We start from the raw sequence: 22,584 nt of genomic DNA, 5'->3' as shown, positions 1-22,584 counted from the left end.
CTCTTTTTCTCTAATGACTCCCATCCAGATGAATCAGTGCCATGGGCTGCAGACTTGTGGTTGCCCAAGGATCCATTAGTGGAGAGGTGACTAGTAGCATGAGCTAGCCACTTCCCAGCAGGGAGTGAGGTGGGTGGGTGTAGCCCACAAAATGAGGGGAGGGCTGGATCCAGTTCATCTCCTGGGCATCCTTGACTAATGTGCTGCTTGCTGCCAACTGAATTTAAAGCAGCATTTCCACCATACAGCTCCCAGAGAGAAGCTCTGCTTGAATCTCTGGGATTTCAGAGCAGCCTTTGCTGTAGTGTGCAAAAAAGGTGCTGTTCTTAGCCCTGTAGGCACTGGCAGAATTAACCCCATAAATGTGAATCGTTCTGTTCTGAAATGAGTGCAGCAGTTGCTGTGCAGGAACAAATGCCAAAAGAGACTGCTTGTTCACAGCTTAGTTGTTTCGCGTCTTACACTCCCATTTTGGGGCAGTAAATCTCATATTTGACAGCATTCAGTTGTGCAAAAAAAGACAGCAAGGAATCCTCTGGGATGGGGAGGAGATAGAGCAATAGAGTTCCATATTCAGCTGCTGCCTCTGCTCCCAGCAGTGAGGTGCTGCCCCTTGGTGAGGGCTCTGGGGGGGTTGTGCCCCAGCCTCACCGGGAGACTTCTGCTCCAAGTATCAGTCTAAGGACTGTCACAACAGCCTTGAACACAACAGCCTTGAACACAACAGCCTTGCCACAACTTTGCCACAACACCCTTGAAACTTGTTGGTCCACCTTGTGTTACAGATCCCAGTAGATTCTGGATGCCTTCTACTTTTATAGACTGCTCCTGAGTAAAAAAAATTATATTCCCAAGGTTGTCCTCACCTTAGGGAAGGGGTGGTTAATACTTCTAAACTCATGTAAGAGTTGTGGTGCCAGTTTTCTGTAGAGAAAAATACCATTCTCTGACTTCAGCAGTACTGGGAAAGTTTGTTCTCTAATCCATAGTGGGAAGCTGACAGTCCTCAGGAACATAGGCTCTTAGTTATTTAACTTCTTAGAGGATGTTAAACTCCATAAACCAAACATGAATATTTTAAGCACAGGCAAAATTATATGTGATTATATTTTTAAGCATAACATTAAAATACAGAGTGGTTAGTTTAGTTTTATAAAGTACTTGGGAAGCCTCTTTCTGAGCACAAGAGACTTCTCCTTTTGGTGGAAGTGTTAAAGTATATTCCTTGCTGTATTTTCAGAAGAACTCATTCATGCACGTTTTGCAGGAGTTAGTGAATGAGTGCTACGTTTTCAGGTCTTCAATAATGTAATAACCTGTTTGAAAAAAAAATTCTAGTGGTAATTTATTAGGATAAAAAGTACGGAGTGTCTCAAAGTATGACCAGAGAAGGAATATATGGAGGTACCCATGGCGAACTGGTAATCCAGGTGCACCCTTCCTTGCAGAGCATGCTGTAAATTGTGGGTCAAAAACAAACAAACAAAAAGTGGAACAGCGATAATACTGGCAACAGTATTTTCTATTATCCTGGTAGCTGGTTTACTGAAGATTATCAGGATAATGTGTTCCCCGTGGCTATTGGAACTGGAGTACCTTGAACCAATTTTCATGGCAGCATTCTGGACCTTCCTCCAAGGCTAGTGGGTAGATAAATGAATGTTTCTGAAGCTCATTCCTCCATAGTAGCAGCTAACTTGGTATTTTTGTTCTGCTGAGCACAGTGCATGAATTCCTTCTTTCCTTGGGGGAATTTGCACTGGAGGTACCATCACAGGGGAATCTTCAGAGTGGAAGGAGACTGCCATGAAGCCAGTGGAGCCGGAGTGGGGGGAGAGGGGGCTGGAGGGAAAAAGAAAACCCCAGAAATACTGATTAGTTCAACTTAAAACAGGTAAGGAGTATAGAGAGCCTTAGCAATTGTTCCTTGTTTAATCCATGCTGATAGCAGCAATTCATTTCTTTGTGGGGTTTTGCAAGCACTGTGTTAGAAACTTAAGAGACTGCTTGTACTCTTGTTGTTCATATGCTTTCTCCAGTAGATCTACAGCTATTTACAAGGCAGGTTGATGCTGCCTGCCACACATAGCATCAATCATTCAGCACAAGCAGACACTTAGCTTCATGATAATGAATATTTCCCCTGTTTTCTACCAGCTCCTGTGTATGGCTGGTAGCTGGCCCTGGCTGCTCTTTCAAAGAGGGCTTAATACCACTGCAACTACCTTACAGCTGGGAAAGCCAGAAAGATGACCACAGATCTGAATTTATCTGTGCTTAGAAATTATTTTATAGCCAATCTGATATACATTTTTTCCCACAGAAGAGGGCAGCAAAATCCATACACACTTGGTGTACAGGATCTGTGAAGATGCTGAGCCAAGTTGCTTAAGTTAAGAGTTCTGAAGACTCTAGGTTTTCTAATGGAGCTGCTCAGAGAAATGGGGCAGCATGGGACTGTTGTAAGGATAGGCATAAAAGTGTCATGGAAAAAAAAAAAGTGAAACATCAAAGATTGTTTCACACCAATTCCTTGGGCTCCTGATTCTTTAGGTTTTTTGTAACATGAAGCTACTGGTGTAACTGGTTGAGGCTCTGGATCTATGTGGAGAAAGGATCTCTGAGCCAGAGATCAAAGCAAAGCAATTGCTGCTGTGTGAAAGATCTTTTTTATCCTTTGGTCTTTTAAGTCTGGTTCAGTATTGGTCATGAAAGAATTGCTGCAAGGGTGTGAAATGCTTGTGGCTGTGCCTTTGGAGAATAACACTCGGACCTGTACCAGCACCACCTTTCCCTGTTCCCATGTGTGTTCATATCCTTAATAAGATATCCTGGGACTTGTGGCAATCCTTTCTTTTCCCATGTTTCGCCTGGGTCTTGACCCTGTGTGGGGCTGAAGATGCAGGGCTTGATGTTAAGACTAAAGGTTTGATACCATAAGTGATTCAAGTTTTCTCACCTTGCAGGGTCACACAGATTGTTTAGGGGCATTTAAAACACTTCAGAAAATTCACTGTAGAAAGAAAAGGAAAAGGGCAGATAAAATTTTGAAGAGTAATGTGGATTCAGTCTCAAGGATTCATTCACTCCATGCTGGTGTTAATTGGCATCTCAGATGTGGTCAAAAAAGACCATCTATTAGTGTAAAGGGTTCTGGGCCCACTTTATTTTTCATTACCTCAGTAGGAAAAAAGTCAACTAAAATATCTCTAGATGCTATATCTAGATGGTTTTTTTTCTGTCACAAACTGGGCACCAGTGGCTTCACTGTGTGACATTTTTGCCACTGAAGATAATTCAGAGTACCTTACATTCTAAGCAGTAGGATTGCTCATTAACAGTCTGTTCTATTTTATCCTTGTTGACAATGAGGAGTTGGAAAGAATGGATGTCTTAGCTGGCAGGGAGACTTGGGAGTGACAGATTAAACTCTGTTACTTCAGCCTGCACTATTATTATGTTGACTGTAGGAGATAAGATTGAGGAATTCATGGCAAATGTTGCAGAATATGCGGTTTGAGTCTTGCAGTTCCAAGAGCCATTCAAATCTCCATCAGTAATATTTTGTAATGTGGCTAGTGGTGTTTTTCTGCACAGAAGTTGGGACTTTCTGTTCATTTCATGAGTACAAAATATTTTTATGAACCTAACCATGGGAAAGCATCCTAGTTGTTTTAATGACTCTAGCAGATTTGGAAAAGGTTACAATATGTTGCATCACGTATGAGCTCTTCTTGTGATGAGGGAATGAACATTTAAAAATACTTTTCATATGTCCTCTAATTTACAAAAAAAAAAGAAATGACATCGTGACTGTAAATCTTCCACAGCAGCAAGGGGCCAAAAATGACAGAGTTGGAGGTGTGGGATTTTGAGACATGGCCCAGGGAGACAGTTCAGCAGTTTGGCATGAAAGAGCACTTGTTTCATCTTGAGAGGGCAGAAAAGGAGGTATTTTCAGTCAAGTGTGCAGCTCAAAAGACCTAGAGAAATTAAGGTGAGATGAGAGAGCAGGAGGCAGCTTATTCTTGATTAGAGCCCTGGTGACCACACAGCTCGGGCAGAGAGCAGAGGGACAACGGGAGGGCTCCTGATGGAAACAACAAAGATGTTTCTGGGGCTGGAAGATCTGTGCTGTGAAAGAATAACATGGCTCTGTCTTGTTTAAATAATCAAAGCAGTTAACTTTCTGATATATGCCAAGGGGGTAGGATAATTAGTTTAAAAATTAAAGGCTAGTAATAAGTTAGGAGAAAAAAAAATAGGGATTGAGTCAGGGATTGCGGAAACCTCTGCAGGTGCCATGTACAAAGCTGTTCTGAGAAAAACCCCTTTGAGCAAAGGGAATATGCAGCACAGAAATGGAGACAGAATAATTGCTGCTTAATAAGCCTGGTGTTCTTTATTTCTAAGGTGTTTATGCTTTCTGTTTTTAAATACACTCACAGAGCTGAATCTCTTTGGGCTGCCTGTCGTAATGGGGAAAAAATGTTTCCCTGAAATTCAGGATGTTTCAGTCAGGGCGTCTGTGAGATGCTGTCAGATGACATGGTGGTCACACAGACAAGTGGAAAGAACAGGCAGTGTGTCTTTGCCTCTGCAGGGCTTCTGTTGAATATGACATTTCATCAGACTGAGTGCTCACAACTTAACTGGCCTGCTACAAATGTGAGCTATGGATCCTGCTGGCATTGGCCATGCTATTCCAGAGCAAATCCAGTGTGCTGCTCTTCAGATGTCCAGGCTCCTGGTAATGGAGGTTATCATTAATCTAATGAAATCCAGCTCAGCAGGGAGCACTGTGTGTCATGGGTTTGATGTGTTCTGTCACTTATTTTATGATAGTCTGCTGCTTTTAAGATGGTTTCTGTATGAAGTAATGGCTTGAGAAAATATAGCTGGTTTATGTGAGTGAAATACTGGTTGGGTGAAGTGCCAAAAGTATAACTCCACAGTGCAGAATTAAAAAGAATGTGTTTTAAATCTGTTTAGGTCTTTTCAGAAGCTGAGTAACACATTTAAGAGTATCAAGCTCTTTAAAATTCCGTTTTTAAATAGGAGTTTATTTTTTATAGCAGTCTCTTATCAGCCTCTTGTTGCAGAAATGTAGAACAAGTGGATAAAAGTCTGCAAAGCAGCCTGTTCACAGTGTTGTTCACAACTCCTTCAGTGCTGCTTGCAGCCCCTGGCAGTCCTCATGAGGAGTGGTGTGAGCTGGGCTGCTTGGCTGGCACTCCATCCACCCAGCACTGGTACTGTCAGACACTTGCTGTGCCCACTGATGGCCATAGGGAGATTCCCAGTGGTTCAGTAGTTTGTGGATTAGGTCATATCACATGAAAATACAAATCTGTGCTTACTTTTGATGATAATTTCTTATGGTTTTCATGTATTTAGAAAACTCTGTAAGTCTGAAAAGTCCTCAGCATGTAGGAGAAATAATAATAGTAATAATCTTACTCCTTTAACTGGTCCCTTATTGCAGTTTCATGATATGTACATGATCATGTTCTTTTAAGCCATTATTTCCTTGGCAGATCCTTCAGATTTCAGATTGGAAAAAAAATGTATTTACTGTCTTAAAAACCAGGTACTTGGTCTAGTTTATATCACTGAAACTTTAATTCTGATACATATAATTTCATCAGATTGTTCATTACTTTTTTTTATGGGACAGTTGCCAAAATACACTTACTAAATTCATTATGCCAGTGTTCTGTACTTTTTAGCACTCTGTATTACTGAATCATGCAGCAGTGCAAATGACTGATGATGTCTTAATGCAGTCATATTTTCATTAAATTAAAAGAAAATACTGCTGGAGGGAGACTGACTATGGGTAATTCAACATGAAATTAGAGAAGCACATGGAAACATATTTTTTGTGGCACAAAACCTTTGAGACCGAATCTACTTCTTTTCCTGTTAATTATTTTTTTTTTTAAGTTTAATAGCATGATTAGTTATTTCTAACCAGATACAAAGACTGGGTTTGCTTCGTGCTTAACATTTTCTGTTCTCTCACTGAGGTTGATGTACCAGACTGTAATTTCATGGAAGCTTTGGCTGCAGTATGCCAAAATCTTGATGTGCATATGGCAATTCCAGTCAAGTGGGTATTTGAGCCTGCTCTGTCTGTGTGTGTATATATATATATATATATATATACATATCAACACTACCTTGCTTGAAATGAATTCTATTGGCTGCTCATAAATAGTGACAGTCTGCAATTTGTCTGTTCTGTCTGCTCCTGTTCTAAATGATGACCAAACTTTTGCCCCATTGCAGTAAACTGGCAGTGCAATTATTTTGGGGCATAAAATCATCTTATTGATAGGCTGAGTACCGAGCTCTCAGTTCACTGGTCAGAGATGCCCAGAAATCAGTGTTCCCATGGAACTGATTCCTGTGCCCATCATGGAAAGCAGAGGACAAGTGCGGCACCAAGTTGGCAACTGCCAAAGGCAGAGCCTAAGGGAATGTGGTGCTGGGAAAAGAGGATTTACACACAGGAGCACTGGTTTGACTGGACCCCACGTACTGGATGGATTCTCTTGACTTGAATGCAGAGTGTTTCTGAGAAACTCAGCATTGTGGCATTAAGGAATGGCAGTCAAAGTAGTATGTACCTGTTGGCAAATTATTTTCTTGTTGATTTTACTGCCAATTACAGTCACACCAGTTTTAATGCTTTGTTTGTTTACTGACACCACGTTGGTTTCATGGGCTGTAAGGTGCTGTAGAAACGTGTGTAGATGCTGTGTAGTTTAAGAGGGAAGTAGTGCAGTTCTTTTATACATATTTGAAACACTTAGTGTTTAGTTACTTCATTCCCTGGCCTTGCCAAATCTCAGTAGGTATGAGTTTGTATCAGGCAGCAGCTGTGCTGGTTGTGTATTCCAGAGCTGTTTGATTTTAAATCTGTTTTTACCCAGAAAATGGCAAGAAATCCAGAATATTTTTTTTAACTTTACTTGTGCTGCCACCTTGACTCTTCTCAAAACACTTCACCTGGAGATCCTGACCTTGAGACCACCTCTGCTGTGTGCAGGGGGCTCCCAGAGGTCATGCAAAGGTATTCCAGGAGCAGTGCCAAGAGTCACCATGCATAACAGGGAGTTTAAGGTATAATTCTGTGAATAATACAGAAAAATTTTATTCTTCATCTCTCCTTATTAAAAAACAAAACAAAACAACCCCACTCTCCCCCCAAAAAAACCCAAACCAAAAACCAGCCAACCAAAAAAAACCCAAAAACACCCCAAACCCAGCTAATTTAAGCACATAACTGTAATTATGACAGAATTCCATATATCTCATATCATAAATTGGGAATAATTCAAGCAGGGCAGGACAGTATTCCCAATGTACAGTAAATGCCATGAAAAAACCCAAGTTTTTACTTCAGAGCAGACTCATGCTAAGAATTTCTTAGTTTGTTCTCAACTGACTTTTTATTGTAAGTTATTTTATTGTAATTTATTTTTTTATTGTAAGTTTTTTATTGTAAGTTATTTTTGTAAGTTATTTTATTGTAAGTTTTTTTATTGTCAGTTCTCAACTATTTTATTTTTTGAGATAGCAAGATAATTGGAGAACATTATTAAAGAGTTCACATTTTTATAAAGGCTGTTAGTTAAAGTTACTTTGCAATTAAATCTCTTCATATGTTTAAATGTCACATTTGTTTTCAAGCCTCAGATTGCTTAACTTTAGCACTTACTATTACTGTTTATTTTGAAAGCTGAAGTCATTTGTTGAAATGTGAATCACGGCAGAGTTGACTTCTTTAAAGGTTGCATCATTTAAATGATGTAGAAAAATGGAATCCTACTACATTTAAATGTAGTAGGAAGATGGAATTTAAGGGAATAGCCTTTTCCTAACATTTGGAGCACATTCCAGTGTGTACCATGGACTCAGCACTAAGGAACTCAAGACACTTTCTTTGGTTCTTTGTGGTTTCCTGGTTTCAATTTCTCTCTTAAAGCAGCAGTCAGCTGCTGCTGTTCCTTGGGGTGAGCATTGTGGAGGTTTAATCTTTGTATATGTTCAAGTTTTCAAGAAACAGAGCTTATTTTTCAGTGTTTAGAGGCAGCCTTGCCTAAATATTATTGTGTTATGTAGCCAGCATAGTTCCATGTAAATTAAATCTCTGATGTGATGTCCAATAAGGCATTTACCTGCACCAGAAAATCTGCTCATCCTGTTCCTGGTAATATTCAACAGTTTAGTTACTGTCAAATTGACAAGGATCAGAATTGGAGTTTTAAATACTTTTCAGTGGCAAATGTTAGTTTTCCAAAGATACATTTAAGCTCTCTGGTCAGAATTGCTTGCTATTCCCCTGAGGCACCTATGGTGTTATCTTGGAACATGAGACCTTCCTCTGCTCTGTGGCTTCTGTAGTCTTCTCCCAGATGTCCTTGGTTTTCCTGCACCTTTGAGATGAACATGGTCCAGCTGATGCTTCACCAGAAACAGCACTCCAAAACTGAACTTTGAAGATCCCTGCACATGGCTTTTCAAGACATAATATTCACAACAAATTTGGAAAGAGAAATCAGTAACTAATAGTATTCCTTTGTTAGACTTGTGAGGCCATATATTTAACTTCTACTTTTGTTATTTTCAAAAATATCTTATGCCATTATCCTGAGTGTGCACCTCCTGTAATAAAACAATGTATTTCCAACTTCAGATTTCATATATATATTTATTACATGAACACAGTGTTGAAATGCTTCCTTCAGTCCTGTCTTGCTCACAGTTATGCATTTCGATTGGAAATAATTGTTGGGCAAACTTTTAGTATGGCATTTCACACCAACACTCTGCTTGCTTTCTGCCACCCATTATCTGCAATAACTAAAATATCCTTAAGAAATAAGGGTTTTCAGGTGACTGCTAGGAAGTTTGGTTCTTCCACTTCTGAAAGCAGTGGTGAAATTCTTCTGGACTTCAGTGGGGAAAGGGTTTGGTAAAAGCAATGCTGAATTGTTTCCATAGGTAATATATGCATTCCTTTCATGGATGAGGTAGATGTAGTTCAATATAACTGCACTGTTATATATTAAAAATGGACAAAATTCTGGGTTTTTAACACTTGAGAAGTTGTTCTGAGGCATTCTGGTTTTTTGGTTGGGTAACAGATTTTGGCTTGCGTGCGATAAAATAGGAAAGGTACTCTGAGCTTTGGCTTCAGCAAAGAAGATGCACAGAGACTGATACCACATCCAATTGCCAATTTCAGAGCGCCAGAGTATTCCCTAGATTTAATTTTTTTAAAATTCCCAGTTACTCCAGAGCAGCTCCATGCTCCCTAAGTCATCTGACTGAGCAGTTCCTAGGAGAGCATCTCCTTGTGAGGCCTGGGAGCCTAGAGTTTGGTTCTGGTTTATCATAGCAATCCAGGTGCATTGGAATGGCTCATAAACCCTCCTTCAGATGTATTACTTTGTCTCATATTATAGTCTAGGAGGAGCAAAACTGAGTCGTAAGTCAGGCCTTTGCAAACATGGGGATGTCTCCAGTACTTCTGATGCTTTCTTTCAAAACCACGCAAAGTCTCTGAACACTGTGTTTCCAACAAGCCAGAATTTCTAAATAAAATAAATGGATTAAGGTTAAAATTAGTGAGGTTTTGGATGTTGTTCACATGGAAATAAATTTCCACTTCTTGACTTTCATGAGAGCAGGATTGCATCTTTTTTAGCAGTACTGATCTTCTGTTAATAACTAATTTTGGAGTATGTACTTCAGTGCACTTTAGAATACCCATTAATGTTTAAAATCACAATATGTATGCTTTTATCATATATTTTTTTATCATAAAATACTGCAGGATGTGAATGTTGAGGATGGAAGGATGTTAAAGGAAGGAGAATTGTGTATGTAGGCAGATTCAGTTAGTATATATGTGTATTTTCAGGACACTGAAGGCCATAAAGAAAGTTTTTGTGTAGCTCCTGCTTTACAGATCCTTGACTTTCCCTCTCTCTTTTTTCCTGCAGGGCCAAGGCTTTTCGTGGAAAAAAGGTCCATGGAGAATATGACATAAAGGTTGAGCAGGTAACTAAATAACTCAATCTGTTAATTTTATATTTGTGTATTCATACAAATCTATCTATCTATCTAAATATAGATACATAAGTACTTCCCTGGAGGTATTTAAAAAATGTTTAGGTATGGAGTTTAGCCATGAACTTTCTACTCTTAGGTTTCTGATAGGACTTGGTGATCTTAAGGTTCATCTTAAGGATCAGCCTAAATGATTCCATCATTTTCCAAGCATATATGTATAGAGACATAGTTCTTTGTACTGAGAAAAAATAATCTCAAAAGCTAAGTAGAGCACTTGAAGATTTGTTTTATTCTAATGTGGCTCTTTTTAGAGGATTCTGGCCATGTTTTGTAGATCAAAAATGTAATTTTCTAAAGTTGTTGCTTGGAGACTGAATTTCCCAGACATTCCATGATTTTTGCATTTCTGTGTGACAGATTTCTTCACTTGAATATTCTGCTTGCAGTGCTAATGTGTTGGGGTTTGCTTTTTTTTTTTATTATTTTTTAAAGCTCTTAATAAATAGGTAGGTGTAATTTGGGGTGCATTAGAATTATGGCTATTTTACTTGAGCTAGATATCTGAAAGCAGGGAAGTAAATAAGTCTTTTCACTGCTTTTCATTTGAATTCTACAAATAGATGCTACTGTAAGGGGCTTCAATACTTGAACTGAGTTGTTTTGTCATTGGAATTTCAAAGAGTGGGGGAAAATTATCACTCAGTGTGTGGATTCAGCTTATCTAAATTCACTGTAATAGTACAGCATCCAGCTTTGCTCCATTCTTTACACTTGGCTTGGAAATGTGGAAAGCTTTGCCAGGGATCTTCAAGAGTATTGAGAGGGAGATGGGAAAAATACAAGCTATTTTGTCTCAAAACAGCATTCACACCTAGCTCAGCCCATGCAGTTGCTATCGAGCTTCAGCATTAACAAAGGCTCTGTGTAAGCCTCATCTTCCCTTCAGATGGTCTCAGAACCACCTTTAATCAGGGAGAGACTGTTTCTGAATCCTTCTAATCACTTGAACACGTCAGCCCTGTGCCAGGGGTATACAAATAGTTACAGACTGTTGGTGTTCTTTTGCTAATGCCAGAGAGCATTATTTTATTTTTACACTACTTACAGCAAAGTACCTATAGCAGAAAGATTTTTTTTACCATGTGCCAAGCTTCACACTACAAAATCTATAATGAGAATCCTTGCAATTCTTTGACATGATCTGATAATTGGAAAGCCTGGTTGTCAATCTCAGATTCAACGAATGTCACATTATTTTTGGACGTTATTAACTTACACAGATATTTTAATCTCTCACCATTTGCTCTGTTTTTACAGTAATTTAAAGCTGCCCCCAGTGCCTAGAACATTAATCCAAGAAAGTATTTTAGCATATGGGATTTAATGAAGAGATATCCATGCTTGAAACCAAGCAGATAGCTAAGCTGTGAGGAGAGGAGACAAGGCTTGCCTTAACTGAACACTGAATTCTGAAAGCCTCCCACAGATCTTACTGAGGAAGACTTTCAGTGATACCATTTTTCAAGAGGGGACTAATGAGAATTCTGACACTCTCTATTCTGTATGAGTGCCCAGGATAGCAAAGACACTTCTATTTATCCACTAGAAGACAGTTGGCTGCATTTCAATTATTCTGCTGTGTAATGTTATTGTAAAGTGCCTTGAGAGTTTAAGCTGATGAAAGACTGTGGATAAATGAAAAACATCCTGTCCTTTCCTTTCAAGTAACTGTAGATTCAGAGTATGGAAGTGGTTCTTTTTAAATTCCACATATCCAGTGTGAGAAGATGGTGTGAAAATGGTTTTGGGTTTGGTTTTTTTTTGTGAATTTTGTGAGTCAATTGGTTATTAGCCCCAGATCTTTTAAAAACAAGAGTAAAAGTGCATAAAGAAAGTAGAAAAGGATTAAGTATATTAAGGGACACTATAAGCCATAAGCAAATATTTAACATTACTTTTGTAGTGTTTTCTTCAGAACTGTGCACACATCTTTGTGATGTGCTCTATGTGACAATACCACATAAAACAAAAACACAATCTCTACACTTCTGTGCAGACAGGAATGAGGAAATGCACTTGCTACTGCCCCACACTCCTTTTTCATGAAGCTTTTTGCTTTCTTGGTATTAACGTTTATGGAATATGTGTCACATGTGGCAGATACTGTTGGGTGCATAGACTCTTAGTGCTAGTTATGTTCCAAATAGATCTTTCCAGGAGTTCAAATAAAAATTCTTAAAAAAGGGGGACTTAGGAAAATAAAGGTGAAATAAATCAGACTGACTAACATGAGTCTTCTTCTCATAGGCAGAATTTTCAGAAATCAACTTGATAGCTCATGCTGATGGCAACTATGCAGTAGATATCCAAGTGTTTCGAAATGGCACCAAGGTTGTCAGGTAAGAGAAACTAATTAGGGTAAGAGCAAAAAGCAGTAAGTGGCATCATACGTGCATGTAAATGGCATGGAATGATTTTTTGCATGTGTGCAATAGGGGTTTTGACTGGTGGAACCCACCTTGGTCATTGCCACAAAGACTGTGGTCGGTACAGTAAGTCCTGTTGGCGACAGGGAGGAAATCCCTCAACATTCCCACCTTAGGAAAGATGGGTTTGATTTAGATGGGAATGAAGTCTGGTATAAGGAATATAGGACTGAGAGCTAGGATTATTGGTTTGGGTCTTAGCATTGCTTCAGGATTACAGCCAGTCCTGGTGGTTTTTGGTACCAGATGAGCCACATTTCTTTCCAGTGTTGGATGTTTTCTATTGAAACAGACTAGGCACAGCACTCCTCTCAGGAGAGCCTGAGATTTCCCAACAGGCTGTTTGTCCCAAAAGGAGTAGTCCAAATTAAGGCAGGGTAATTTTACCAGTTCTTTTCACTGTAAATGTAAGGAAAGAAAACAGAGAAAGTAAAAGCCTAAATAAGTATTACCAAAATTATGTCAAAATTATTTTTGTTTGTATTACCAAAATTTGTTTGTATTTTGTTTGTATTATTTCAAAATTATTTTTGTTTCATCTGATTTATGGGAATTATTCCTGTTCTGGCCAGTGCAGTTGTGTGAGGAAGGTGGAGCAGCTCAGAAATCTGGCTCAAGCCTTGACCCTGGTAGCTTGCTGCTTATGTTTATCTTTAGGCAAGAGTAAGAGTTCAGGGAACTGGAAAGCATACAGCATGTCTTGTATCTTCATGTTTTTGCTCAACATCTGTCCAAATAAAACATTTGAAATTTTTTTTCTCATTCATGTAAAAAAAATAAAATTAGGGGGAAAAAAATTGAAAATAAGTGTACTTTGTGCTTTAAAACTCACAACTGTTTCATCTCTTGTGTGTTCTGAAAATACAGCAGCTTAATACAACAACCACTTATGCCAAATCCACAAGATAATTTCCTTAGAAGAGTAAGATACTTTATTTTTTTAGGGTTGGAGGTTTTTTTTCCCAATTATAGAAGTTTTGAAGGCAGGAAATTTTGATCACTGCTCCTTAGTGGCTTTTCTGTAGAGAATTTTCCAAACTGAAAAAAAAAAAAATATTGAGGCCAAGTTAGCATCAAAACATGTCAATGCTTAATGTGAGCTGGGAACCTCCAGCAAAACGCATCTGCAAAGATGTATGTTGGCTGTTCATGAGAAAACTTGGTAAAACTGCTGCTTCTGTTAAGAAATGGAGACATCCTCTTGTGTCATCAATAGCTCTGATAATGGGATGACAAAGGATTTTATAGTGGTGGTATATATATATATATATATAGTGGTGATATATATATTTATTTGACCAAACAGAACTACCTTTGGAGGGAGAAAGTTAAGCAGACATGTAGGGGCAGCAGTTCTCCTTTTCTAGGGGAAATTATCTGGAGGTACAGAAAGTATTTTTGAAAATAAAAGGTATCTCTTCATTTGAAATCCAGCATTAAGTATGGGTCAGGCAGTAGAATGTGTGGAATGTTCCTTTGTTTTTGTCTCAGTTAGCAACAGAGATGGAAGAAACTGCAGCTAGTATCAAATTAATTAACTCAAATCAAATTAACTCATATTAAATATGGACTGTGAGCATGTAACTAAAAAGTTGAATGCTGAGATTAAGTCTCCCCTGTTATTAAATCAAGGTCCAGGGCAACCTCACTGTGTCAGAGATTTATGAGCAAATATCAGCTGGTAAAATGATAGAAATTTAAAAAGACAAACTTTTGCTGCCTTGGTTTAGGAGGAAAAAGCTGTGTAAGAGGCACCTGATTGTTTCATTTTTTGGTGAATGAAAAAGAAACCATGAAAAATGGTACCTGGTGTTGCCTAATGCTGAGATTTTGGATCTTACAAATACTTGAACCAGGACTGAATTTTTTCTCATGACCTTCACAGCCATTCAGTCCAGCAATAATTACAGAACCAGAATTATGTTACATGTATCCCATCCATTTGAGGAGTGTTCGCAGAGCAGAACATGTAATTTATTTCTTTGAAGTTTGTTCCCCAGATCCCCCAATTGTTTCATTAAATAGCTATTCTAAAGGACACTTTCTGTTCTTTTATTTAACAACACTGTGCTGTTGTTGAGATGATGCTCAGTCCCCATAGCGCTATTTTCAATGCTGGATGTGGTCTCTTTTTCCACTGAGTGGTCTGCAGTGTTGATTCCAGCATCATTACTCCTCTAAGTAGTATTCCCACGCTGTGCTAGTAAATTGAATTTCCTTGTTCCAGACTCTTGGCACACCACCATGAAACTGAGATCACCGATTCTCAGAACTATGATACTGATATTTTAGGGCAACCTGTTAAAGGCAAACATTTCTCTACCAGTTGCTCTGCACTGCCATTTTAATGACTCTTGACCACAGATCTTTACAATGCTGCTTTTGCCAGATTGTCCATTGCATTTGAAAGCAAACTAATCCAGATAATAGGTTTTGACTGCTGCATTTGGGCTGGAATCTCAAACTGCTTAAGCATATATTTAGGATGAGTTTCAGTTGGTTTGGTTTGTTTTACTAGAGTGAGATTTCTGAATTATTTTGTAATCCTGATGATTTTTCACTGTGGTGTACAGGTTGTACTCTTGAAAACATATAAATAGCTACACTAATTTACTACCCTAATTTAACTTACCCTGCCTTTTTCAGGAGATGGATAGCTTTAAGCTAGTCAGGGTTTTTTTCCACCTATGAAATTTGAATAAGGAGAGGCTTTCAGCAGGCAAGTTTAGCAGGAAATTGTACTGGTGACTCTGACCATTATGTCTTTTGTTTACTGTAACTTTTCTTTATAACTTAATGTCAGGCTTCAAGTGATCTGAAGATGGTGTTGGAATGTTCTCAGAGGTGTGTGGTGATAGGACAAGAAGCCACAGAAGTGACAGGTGGAAAATTCTGATGTAAGATGCAAGAGAGAAAGGGGAGAAAACCATTCAGTTGCAAGTTTCAAATTTCATTTTGATAAATGCCTCGATTGAAAGTTGAACTGATGTTATCTCAAATTATAGCAGGATTCCTTTTGTGAGCAGTGGAGTTGCTTCATCTCTCACTTTCTTTAGAACAGTCTGATAAGAGTTGTGGAAAGAACCAGAAATGTTCCCAAGGAGCTCAGGTTTCTGGCAGAGGCATTTGCCTGCTTTGCTTTTGATTGCCATTGCTGAGGAGCTAGTGCACAGAGATCAAGAAGATATTCAGAATTGTTCTCTATGATTTATTTTTAAGAGGGAAAACAGCCTGGAAAGCCAGGATAACTTCTCTTACATGATTGATTGGATGCTGATTTCTGAACAGCAGATACAAACCGGTACCAAGCAGAGTTTCATGAAGCCGTGATCTTTCTGTCTTGCAGCATTTGCTCTGAGTGCTCTTTTAGTGCTTCTCTGTCCATCACGTAGAGATTTTTAACTTTTAAGGTTTTGCTGGTGAAGGAAAAACAATTTGATCACTGATGGGGAGCAACATGTCTCTTTCTTGCCAGGTCCTTCAGGCCTGATTTCGTCCTCGTCCGACAACACTCCTTCAGCATGGCAGAAAATGAAGATTTCCGTAACCTGATCATCGGAATGCAGTATGCAGGCATCCCCAGTGTCAACTCCCTGGAGTCAATCTATAACTTCTGTGACAAACCCTGGGTGGTAAGTGACAGAATCAGAAGTTGTTGTGGTGCAAAACCAGTTAATGAGTTTGTCCGTTTAATTTCCTTTGAGGAATATTGAGGATAAAACTGCAAAGTTACTTAGCAGAGGAGCAGGAGTTGGAAGGAATATCAAGTGAGCTGAGCATTGAAAACATTTTTTTCAAGGAGCCAGTGTGGGGAGGGGGAAAAAAAATATTTGTAGTAATAATAAATGAGGAAACTAACAGAAAGCCTATCCACTGGTAACATACTTCCTCAAGTGAGGAAAGGGTGTTTATTCACAATTTGTCTGGGAAAAGCAAGCTGAGAATATTTGTCATATTTGTGGTTTTGGACATAATTTAAAAAGACTTCTAGCCAGTGTTTTCCTCATGCCTGTGAAATTTTGGGGGCTATGCTTTAGCAAGGAAATCTGAAACTATTTGCTTCCTCATTTGAAAGCTCTTTTCATAATCTTGTGCATATGGGGTAGGAGAAAAGTTTAGAGTGGTTTAGTACACTGGGGAATCAATGACACTTGTCAGTGCAGAAGCCATTTGAAGTTTTTATTACAAACTGTCATGATGGAGGTAGGATTTGGTGATCTTTTTGGTTCATAGAGGACTAAACATTAGGAGCAACAAGTTAAAATGTGGTGCTGCAAAGGGTGATTGTCAGTGGTGCTGTCACTGTTCCCATAACAGGTGTGTTCAGTTGCCAAAGAGCTAATGAAACTTTAAAGAATATAATTTCCTGTAAGTAGCCACAGTGTCATAGTTTTTCCTCTGATATATGGGTAAAAAAAGAACAGTTGTCAGTATTTTTCACACCAAAGGACAGTTTTCCTGTGATACATTTTGTTGCCTTGAAGATGGTTCTTTTTTTGCATCCCTCCAAAAACATTTTCAGCAGATTTTAACATATGCTTCTTGCAGCTAATTTTGTAATACTTCTATGTTGCAGTAAACTGCAGTGGGGAGTAAATAATAGATAGAGCATTTATAACTTCTCAGAATACATACCAAATGTTGTTAAATCCACTACTTAAATTTTTTTTTATCACATTTTCTGTGCTGTGTGGCATTTTTTAATGCTTTAGTTCATTGTGTACAACAAATCTGAGCTCTGAAGCAATAACAATTTCTATCCAAACTCAGGGGAGGGCTTATTTGGGCATTTAATTTGGAACATCCTGACTTATGTTCTTTGTGGTAACAGGAGGTGTACAGGCAACCATGCTCACCTCAGAGCATCATGAAATATTTATCAGCTTTAGGAAAGGGAACCACTGCAAGTGTTGCAAACCTGTTTTAACCCATGCCTGGAATAAACACTCTGAGGGTAAAAAGCCACTGAGCCTTTGATCCAGCCAGTTCCATGAACATTCCAAAAATGCAACAGGATGCAGGGACTGTTGGTTTTGCTAACATAACTTTCTAGCTCGTTGGGTTTCTCCTGACGCGTTCCCTGCCTGTGTGCAATCCCTGCTGCAAGCTGGGGGGCTCACACTTAACATAAAACCCATTCAGGCCCATTCTGTACTTTAGGCCTCTCAAGCAGTGTTTGCCCACTGTTAAAATGACCCATAGTGAAGCTAAGCTTATACAAATTTAGTTAAAATGTAACCAAAAAAAAAATAAATTAGCAGGATCATTTTGCAGTCTCCTTGATCAGAAAGCAGTTCAACATTTCCAGCACTAATTAAAGATATTAGGCTACCTGTCAGCCCCATCTCATTCCCAGCTTCATGACTTGGTGAAATTGAAATTGGATGTTTGCAGTTAAGACCATTTTCTTGTTAAAATTTGTCTTTTTTTTTTCATTATGGTTTAGAGTACTAGAATTCACTCTAATCCTTTTTACATTTGAATTCTCAATATTGACACAAAAAGTAGATTTTATTTCATACACACATGCATCTTCTCAGGAAGTACATTTTTGTGTCCCAAAAAAAAAGAATCCCAGAAAGGACATTCAGCAGTCGTGGGTGTCCCTGGCAGCTTTGCAGTCATGCAACTAAGCAAGGGTGTTACCAGCTGTACCACTGTATCAGTTGTACCCCTTCCTCACAGCCTGGAAAACACGATTTCTGGACAATTCCTTTGTTCCTGTTCCAGGGCAACTGGTCATGGTTGACCTGATACATTTATGAAAGCTGTTTCTATAAGAATTTCAAGGCCAAAAGCCTTACGAAAGTTTAGGAAGCAGAACTCTGGATAAAGCCATAAGTGAATATCTCTGTTAAGTGTTGATGGATGAGTTGACTGCCCTGCAGTTAGAAGGTGAGTGGCAGAAGGGAACTGAAATTCCTGTAACAGCAGCACTGATAGTAGAGTGTCAGGGGCAACTGATCTTAGATCAGTCTAAAATCAGAAGCAGTTCAGCATTGCTGGGACTGGGAGTCAGGAAAAGGGCTGTGGAGTAAAATGAGGGCTAGAATCCAACGTATGAGATCTTTGGTTTTTAAATGACTGCTCTTCAGAGTATCAGGTCTGTCCCTTTTTAAGCACATCCAGCACAGCATCTCAACCTGAGGGCAGATTCACACAGCCTTCCAAGCAGAAGCACCTGCCCTTCATGTTTCAGCAGAACTCCTTTCACACTGTGGATTTCAGTGCCTTTGCCAGTAGACATTCAGCAAAGTTTGTATTTGATCTGAGGGCTATTGAAAGATGGGGGGAGTGTGGTGGGGAGGTTGCCAGGAACATACTAAAAACATTTCTGAAAACACGTCTCAAAGCTTGTGTTTTCTGGTGTCAGGGCAGGCAGAGTTCCTTCCAATGAATGTCAAAAGTTCAAAGTGAAAATTTAGGGTCCTAGCAACCGTGGCAAAGAAAATATTGATATGAACGTGTGTGGCAAGATGTTTGCTTATGGTAATGATGTGGGATGGTTACAGTACTCCTGTTATTTCACTTCTGTGATAGTGCTTACCACCTTCCTCATGAAAATTCATCATCCTGGCCTAAGGTGGATTTTACTTAAATGTCAGAAAGCATCTTACCTAGGGGGAAAGCATGAGTTGTTAAATAAAGTCTGACTTCTTAGCTTCTGACTGCATGCACAGCTGTGCAGAAATGGTTTAAGGTTCATGCATCTTAGCACACTGGACTGTTTCATTGCATTGTCATGTGGCAAAGAACATTCTTGTGTGTGACTCATCCCACTGAAATTAAGAGAAAAATTTTACTTTACAGTTGCATCAAGTTAAGGTGAAGCAAAAATGTAGACTTTCCTCATTGGATTCATGGGGCAGCTTCTAGTCTTACTTGTGTCTAATGCTGTGTAGAACCTGTTGTAAAGCATCTGTGAAAGTCTGACATAGTAAAGAGAAGAAAAAAAACCCCAAGGAATAATTACACAAAGTTATGATTTGAGATTATTTAAACATACAATCTAGATAGTTTATTATCCCTGTTATCCTTTAGAAAATATTGTTCAAGGAATGAGAGTCATTCCTTAGCTGAGGGATGGGACTGTATGTAATCCTTTTGATAGTGCACAATGTAAGTAATTGTGTAAGCTGGAATCAACTGGAAAGGGTGATGACAATGACAGCTTACAGTAATAGGTATAGTCTCATGCTCAGGAACTAGATAGGGGGAAGACTTTTTCTAAAAAACAACTTTAAAAGTGTATGGAGTTGAATTTGTAAAGATTTCTTCTGTCCTGCCTTTTTTTTTTTTTTTTTTTTTCTTTTCTTTTTTCTTCTTTTTTTCTTTTCTTTTCTTTTCTTTTTCTTTTCTTTCTTTTCTTTCTTTTCTTTTCTTTCTTTTCTTCTTTTTTTTCTTTCTTTTTTTCTTTTCACACTTTCTATTAAGATTTATGTAAGATTTGCATGCTCAAGTGTTTCTATCAGTTGAACTCTTGATTTTAGCTTCAAAATCTGGGTGATTGGGGTGCAGTGTCGGTGCCTGTGCAGCTGATGGCCCCTGGGGGGGAGCAGGCAGGTCCTGGGACTGGTCTGTAGGGACAGGAAGGTGCAGTGCCCATGGCTGCAGCTGGACACAGGCTGTGATGTACTGAGGGCATGAGTTAGAGTAGCTGGGTTGCTGCTTCTGGGCTCAGGTGGTGATGAGCATTTCAAATCTGCAGAGGGTACAGACTTGACCAAGTGTCTCTGACTGAGGAGGAGGAGGAAAATTACCATTAAACCAGTCCAGATTCCATGACAGAAGTTCTGGTTCCTCTACTGCAAAGGGAAAGCAGCAGCATCTGTAGCTGCCTGCAAATCTTGTTACCTTGCCTTGGGATACAGCAGAACAGTGGTTGGCTTCAAGGGTCTCCCGATAGATTGGTTGCACTTTTACAACCTACAACATCATCATGGACCTCCAAAGACCATTTGTGAGCTCTCAGACCTCAATTAGCTGTTGCCATGCTGGTGGAACAACCTGCATTTAGCTTGTAGGGCTGCCCTGATGTGATGATGGAGGGGATATAGTGAAGAGCCCTGGGGCAAGGGTGGCTGGGGAAGCTGGCACTGAGCAGGCTTGGCCTCCAGTGGAGCAAACTCTGATGGCATAGTGGCAAAACTGCTACATCACTTCAGTGATGTGGGAAATACAGGGGCAAAAAAAACCAGTTGAAACTGTCTTCTGGTTAAAGGTTGGCAGAGAGGAATGGATACCCAGAGGACAGACACTTCTGTGTAAAACAGCTGAAAGGTCCTGCCATTTTTTTACACAGACCTCCAGATGTGAACCCATCTGGTACTGAAACATCTTCCAAAGGGACCTTATCAGCTTCACTGGGGGAATTTGTTGTTATGAAGGGTTTAAATGTAAGAGAAGTGCCATAGAACACTTTGTTATGCCAAAATTCATTTCTTTGCTCATCTGCAGTCATTCTGAGGGAAGGCTGGTTATTTTGCTTTTCCTTGTCAAACTCAGTATTATGGTAATCTCACCACAGTTCTTGTTTGTTTCTTTTTCTGCAGTTTGGGAACAGCCAGCCAGATACTTTTTTGCAAGTTTGTTGACATTTCTCTTTTTTATTCCTTTTGCCAAGTTTACATAATTCCATGCCTCCATGTGCTGTGCTTTATTTTTTCTTTGCATTTCTTTTGCAGATCATCTCCTACTTACCTTACTCTTCTACTTATCTGCCTCCACCTTGCTGCTTTTACTGAACACTTTGCTTCTCTGTTCTCACCTGGTTTTCTTCAGAAGTCTTTTTAACTGCCCGTGGTTGCTTTCTGATGGTGCTGCACTGCTCTTCCCCCCTTGTTACTTTCTCCTCCTCCATGTGGTGCTGTCAGAATTTGCACTGTTGTGTTTTCCCCTGTTCCAGCTATACTTGAAAAATCTTGAGCAACAGATGGGGGCACTGGCAGGAAACTTGTAGGCACTCTGCAGGGAGGACCACAGGAAAGAAATGAGCTCTGGCCATGCCAGCTCCCTGTTGACACGGGTTATTGAAGCTATGCTAATGGGCAGACACAGCCACACAAATGAGTTTCAATATTGTGTCAAAGGATCTTCTGGAGAACGAATAACAAATCAAACAAATGTGTCCAAGAGGAAAAGTCTTTTGCCACCCTATTTACTCATAAATCTGTGAGACCTTTCAACGCCATTCCATGTCTAGTTTAGAGAAAGAAATTACACATTTCTTACTTACTTATCACACTATACTTACTATATTTATGACTCTATAAGAAAACTCTGTACTTACAGCCAAAGATTTTCACAATAATGCTGAACCTCAGGCTGGGATTAGGTTGGGTATTGCCCTTCCTCAGGTGCCAGAGAGGATTTTATTGAAGGTCAAGGCAAAAGAATTACATACCTGCAATCGGGCTTCAACTCAGATAGGGAAGACATTTAGGGACATTTAATCTCTGTTAACATTACAAGTCTTAGAAATGTTTAGGCCTGCAGTTTAGTCAGTGGCCCTGGTTCTGTGTGTTTCCTTAGATGAAACCTGGAGTCAGCACTGAAATTCCTTCTTATTTCAGCTACTCTGGCAAGATTGACCTTGACTGGTGATGACAGGAGTGCTGGGCAGGCAGAGCCCACCCAAACAGGTTGTTTAATGGCCTTTTCCTGCCTTTATGCATTAGGAACCTATGAACAAATTCAGCTTTTCTCTTTGCAAAGATTTACATGAATGGCAGAGGTCTCTCTAAAACCAGAGTTGTGACTTTTATTCATTGAAGGGAATTGGATGTAAAGGCACAGTGAAGGCAGACACATGGATATCTATAGGGAATTAAGTGCTGTTCTCCCAGCCCTGATCTGAGCAGAGCCTGCTTAAGCATCAAACCCTGCAGTTTAATTCTCTGTCAGACAATGAAGATTTTTGGCCTCTTTGCTGAACCTGCCACTTAAAGCAAAACACAATGATGGATTTGTAGTGTGAGAGCTGAAAGCAAATTCACAGAACTGTGCCAGGAGG

At 39.4% G+C, this 22,584-nt stretch overlaps 1 protein-coding gene across 1 annotated transcript in view; it reads left to right on the top strand.

Annotated features, from left to right (window-relative positions):
• The first annotated feature begins 1,410 nt into the window (after positions 1-1,410).
• Positions 1,411-22,584, top strand: part of SYN2 (synapsin II) — a 120,481-nt gene continuing 99,307 nt past the window's right edge. Inside the window, exons 1-4 of the mRNA XM_030458618.1 lie at positions 1,411-1,421; positions 10,017-10,074; positions 12,394-12,485; positions 16,048-16,204. Coding sequence (XP_030314478.1) covers positions 1,411-1,421; positions 10,017-10,074; positions 12,394-12,485; positions 16,048-16,204 — 318 coding nt within the window. The remainder of the gene's footprint in view (positions 1,422-10,016; positions 10,075-12,393; positions 12,486-16,047; positions 16,205-22,584) is intronic.

Source organism: Calypte anna, chromosome 12, assembly GCF_003957555.1.
Source record: "Calypte anna isolate BGI_N300 chromosome 12, bCalAnn1_v1.p, whole genome shotgun sequence".
Taxonomy (NCBI): domain Eukaryota; kingdom Metazoa; phylum Chordata; class Aves; order Apodiformes; family Trochilidae; genus Calypte; species Calypte anna.
Note: the sequence above shows the minus strand (reverse complement) of the source record. Positions and strands in the feature narration are given on the sequence as shown.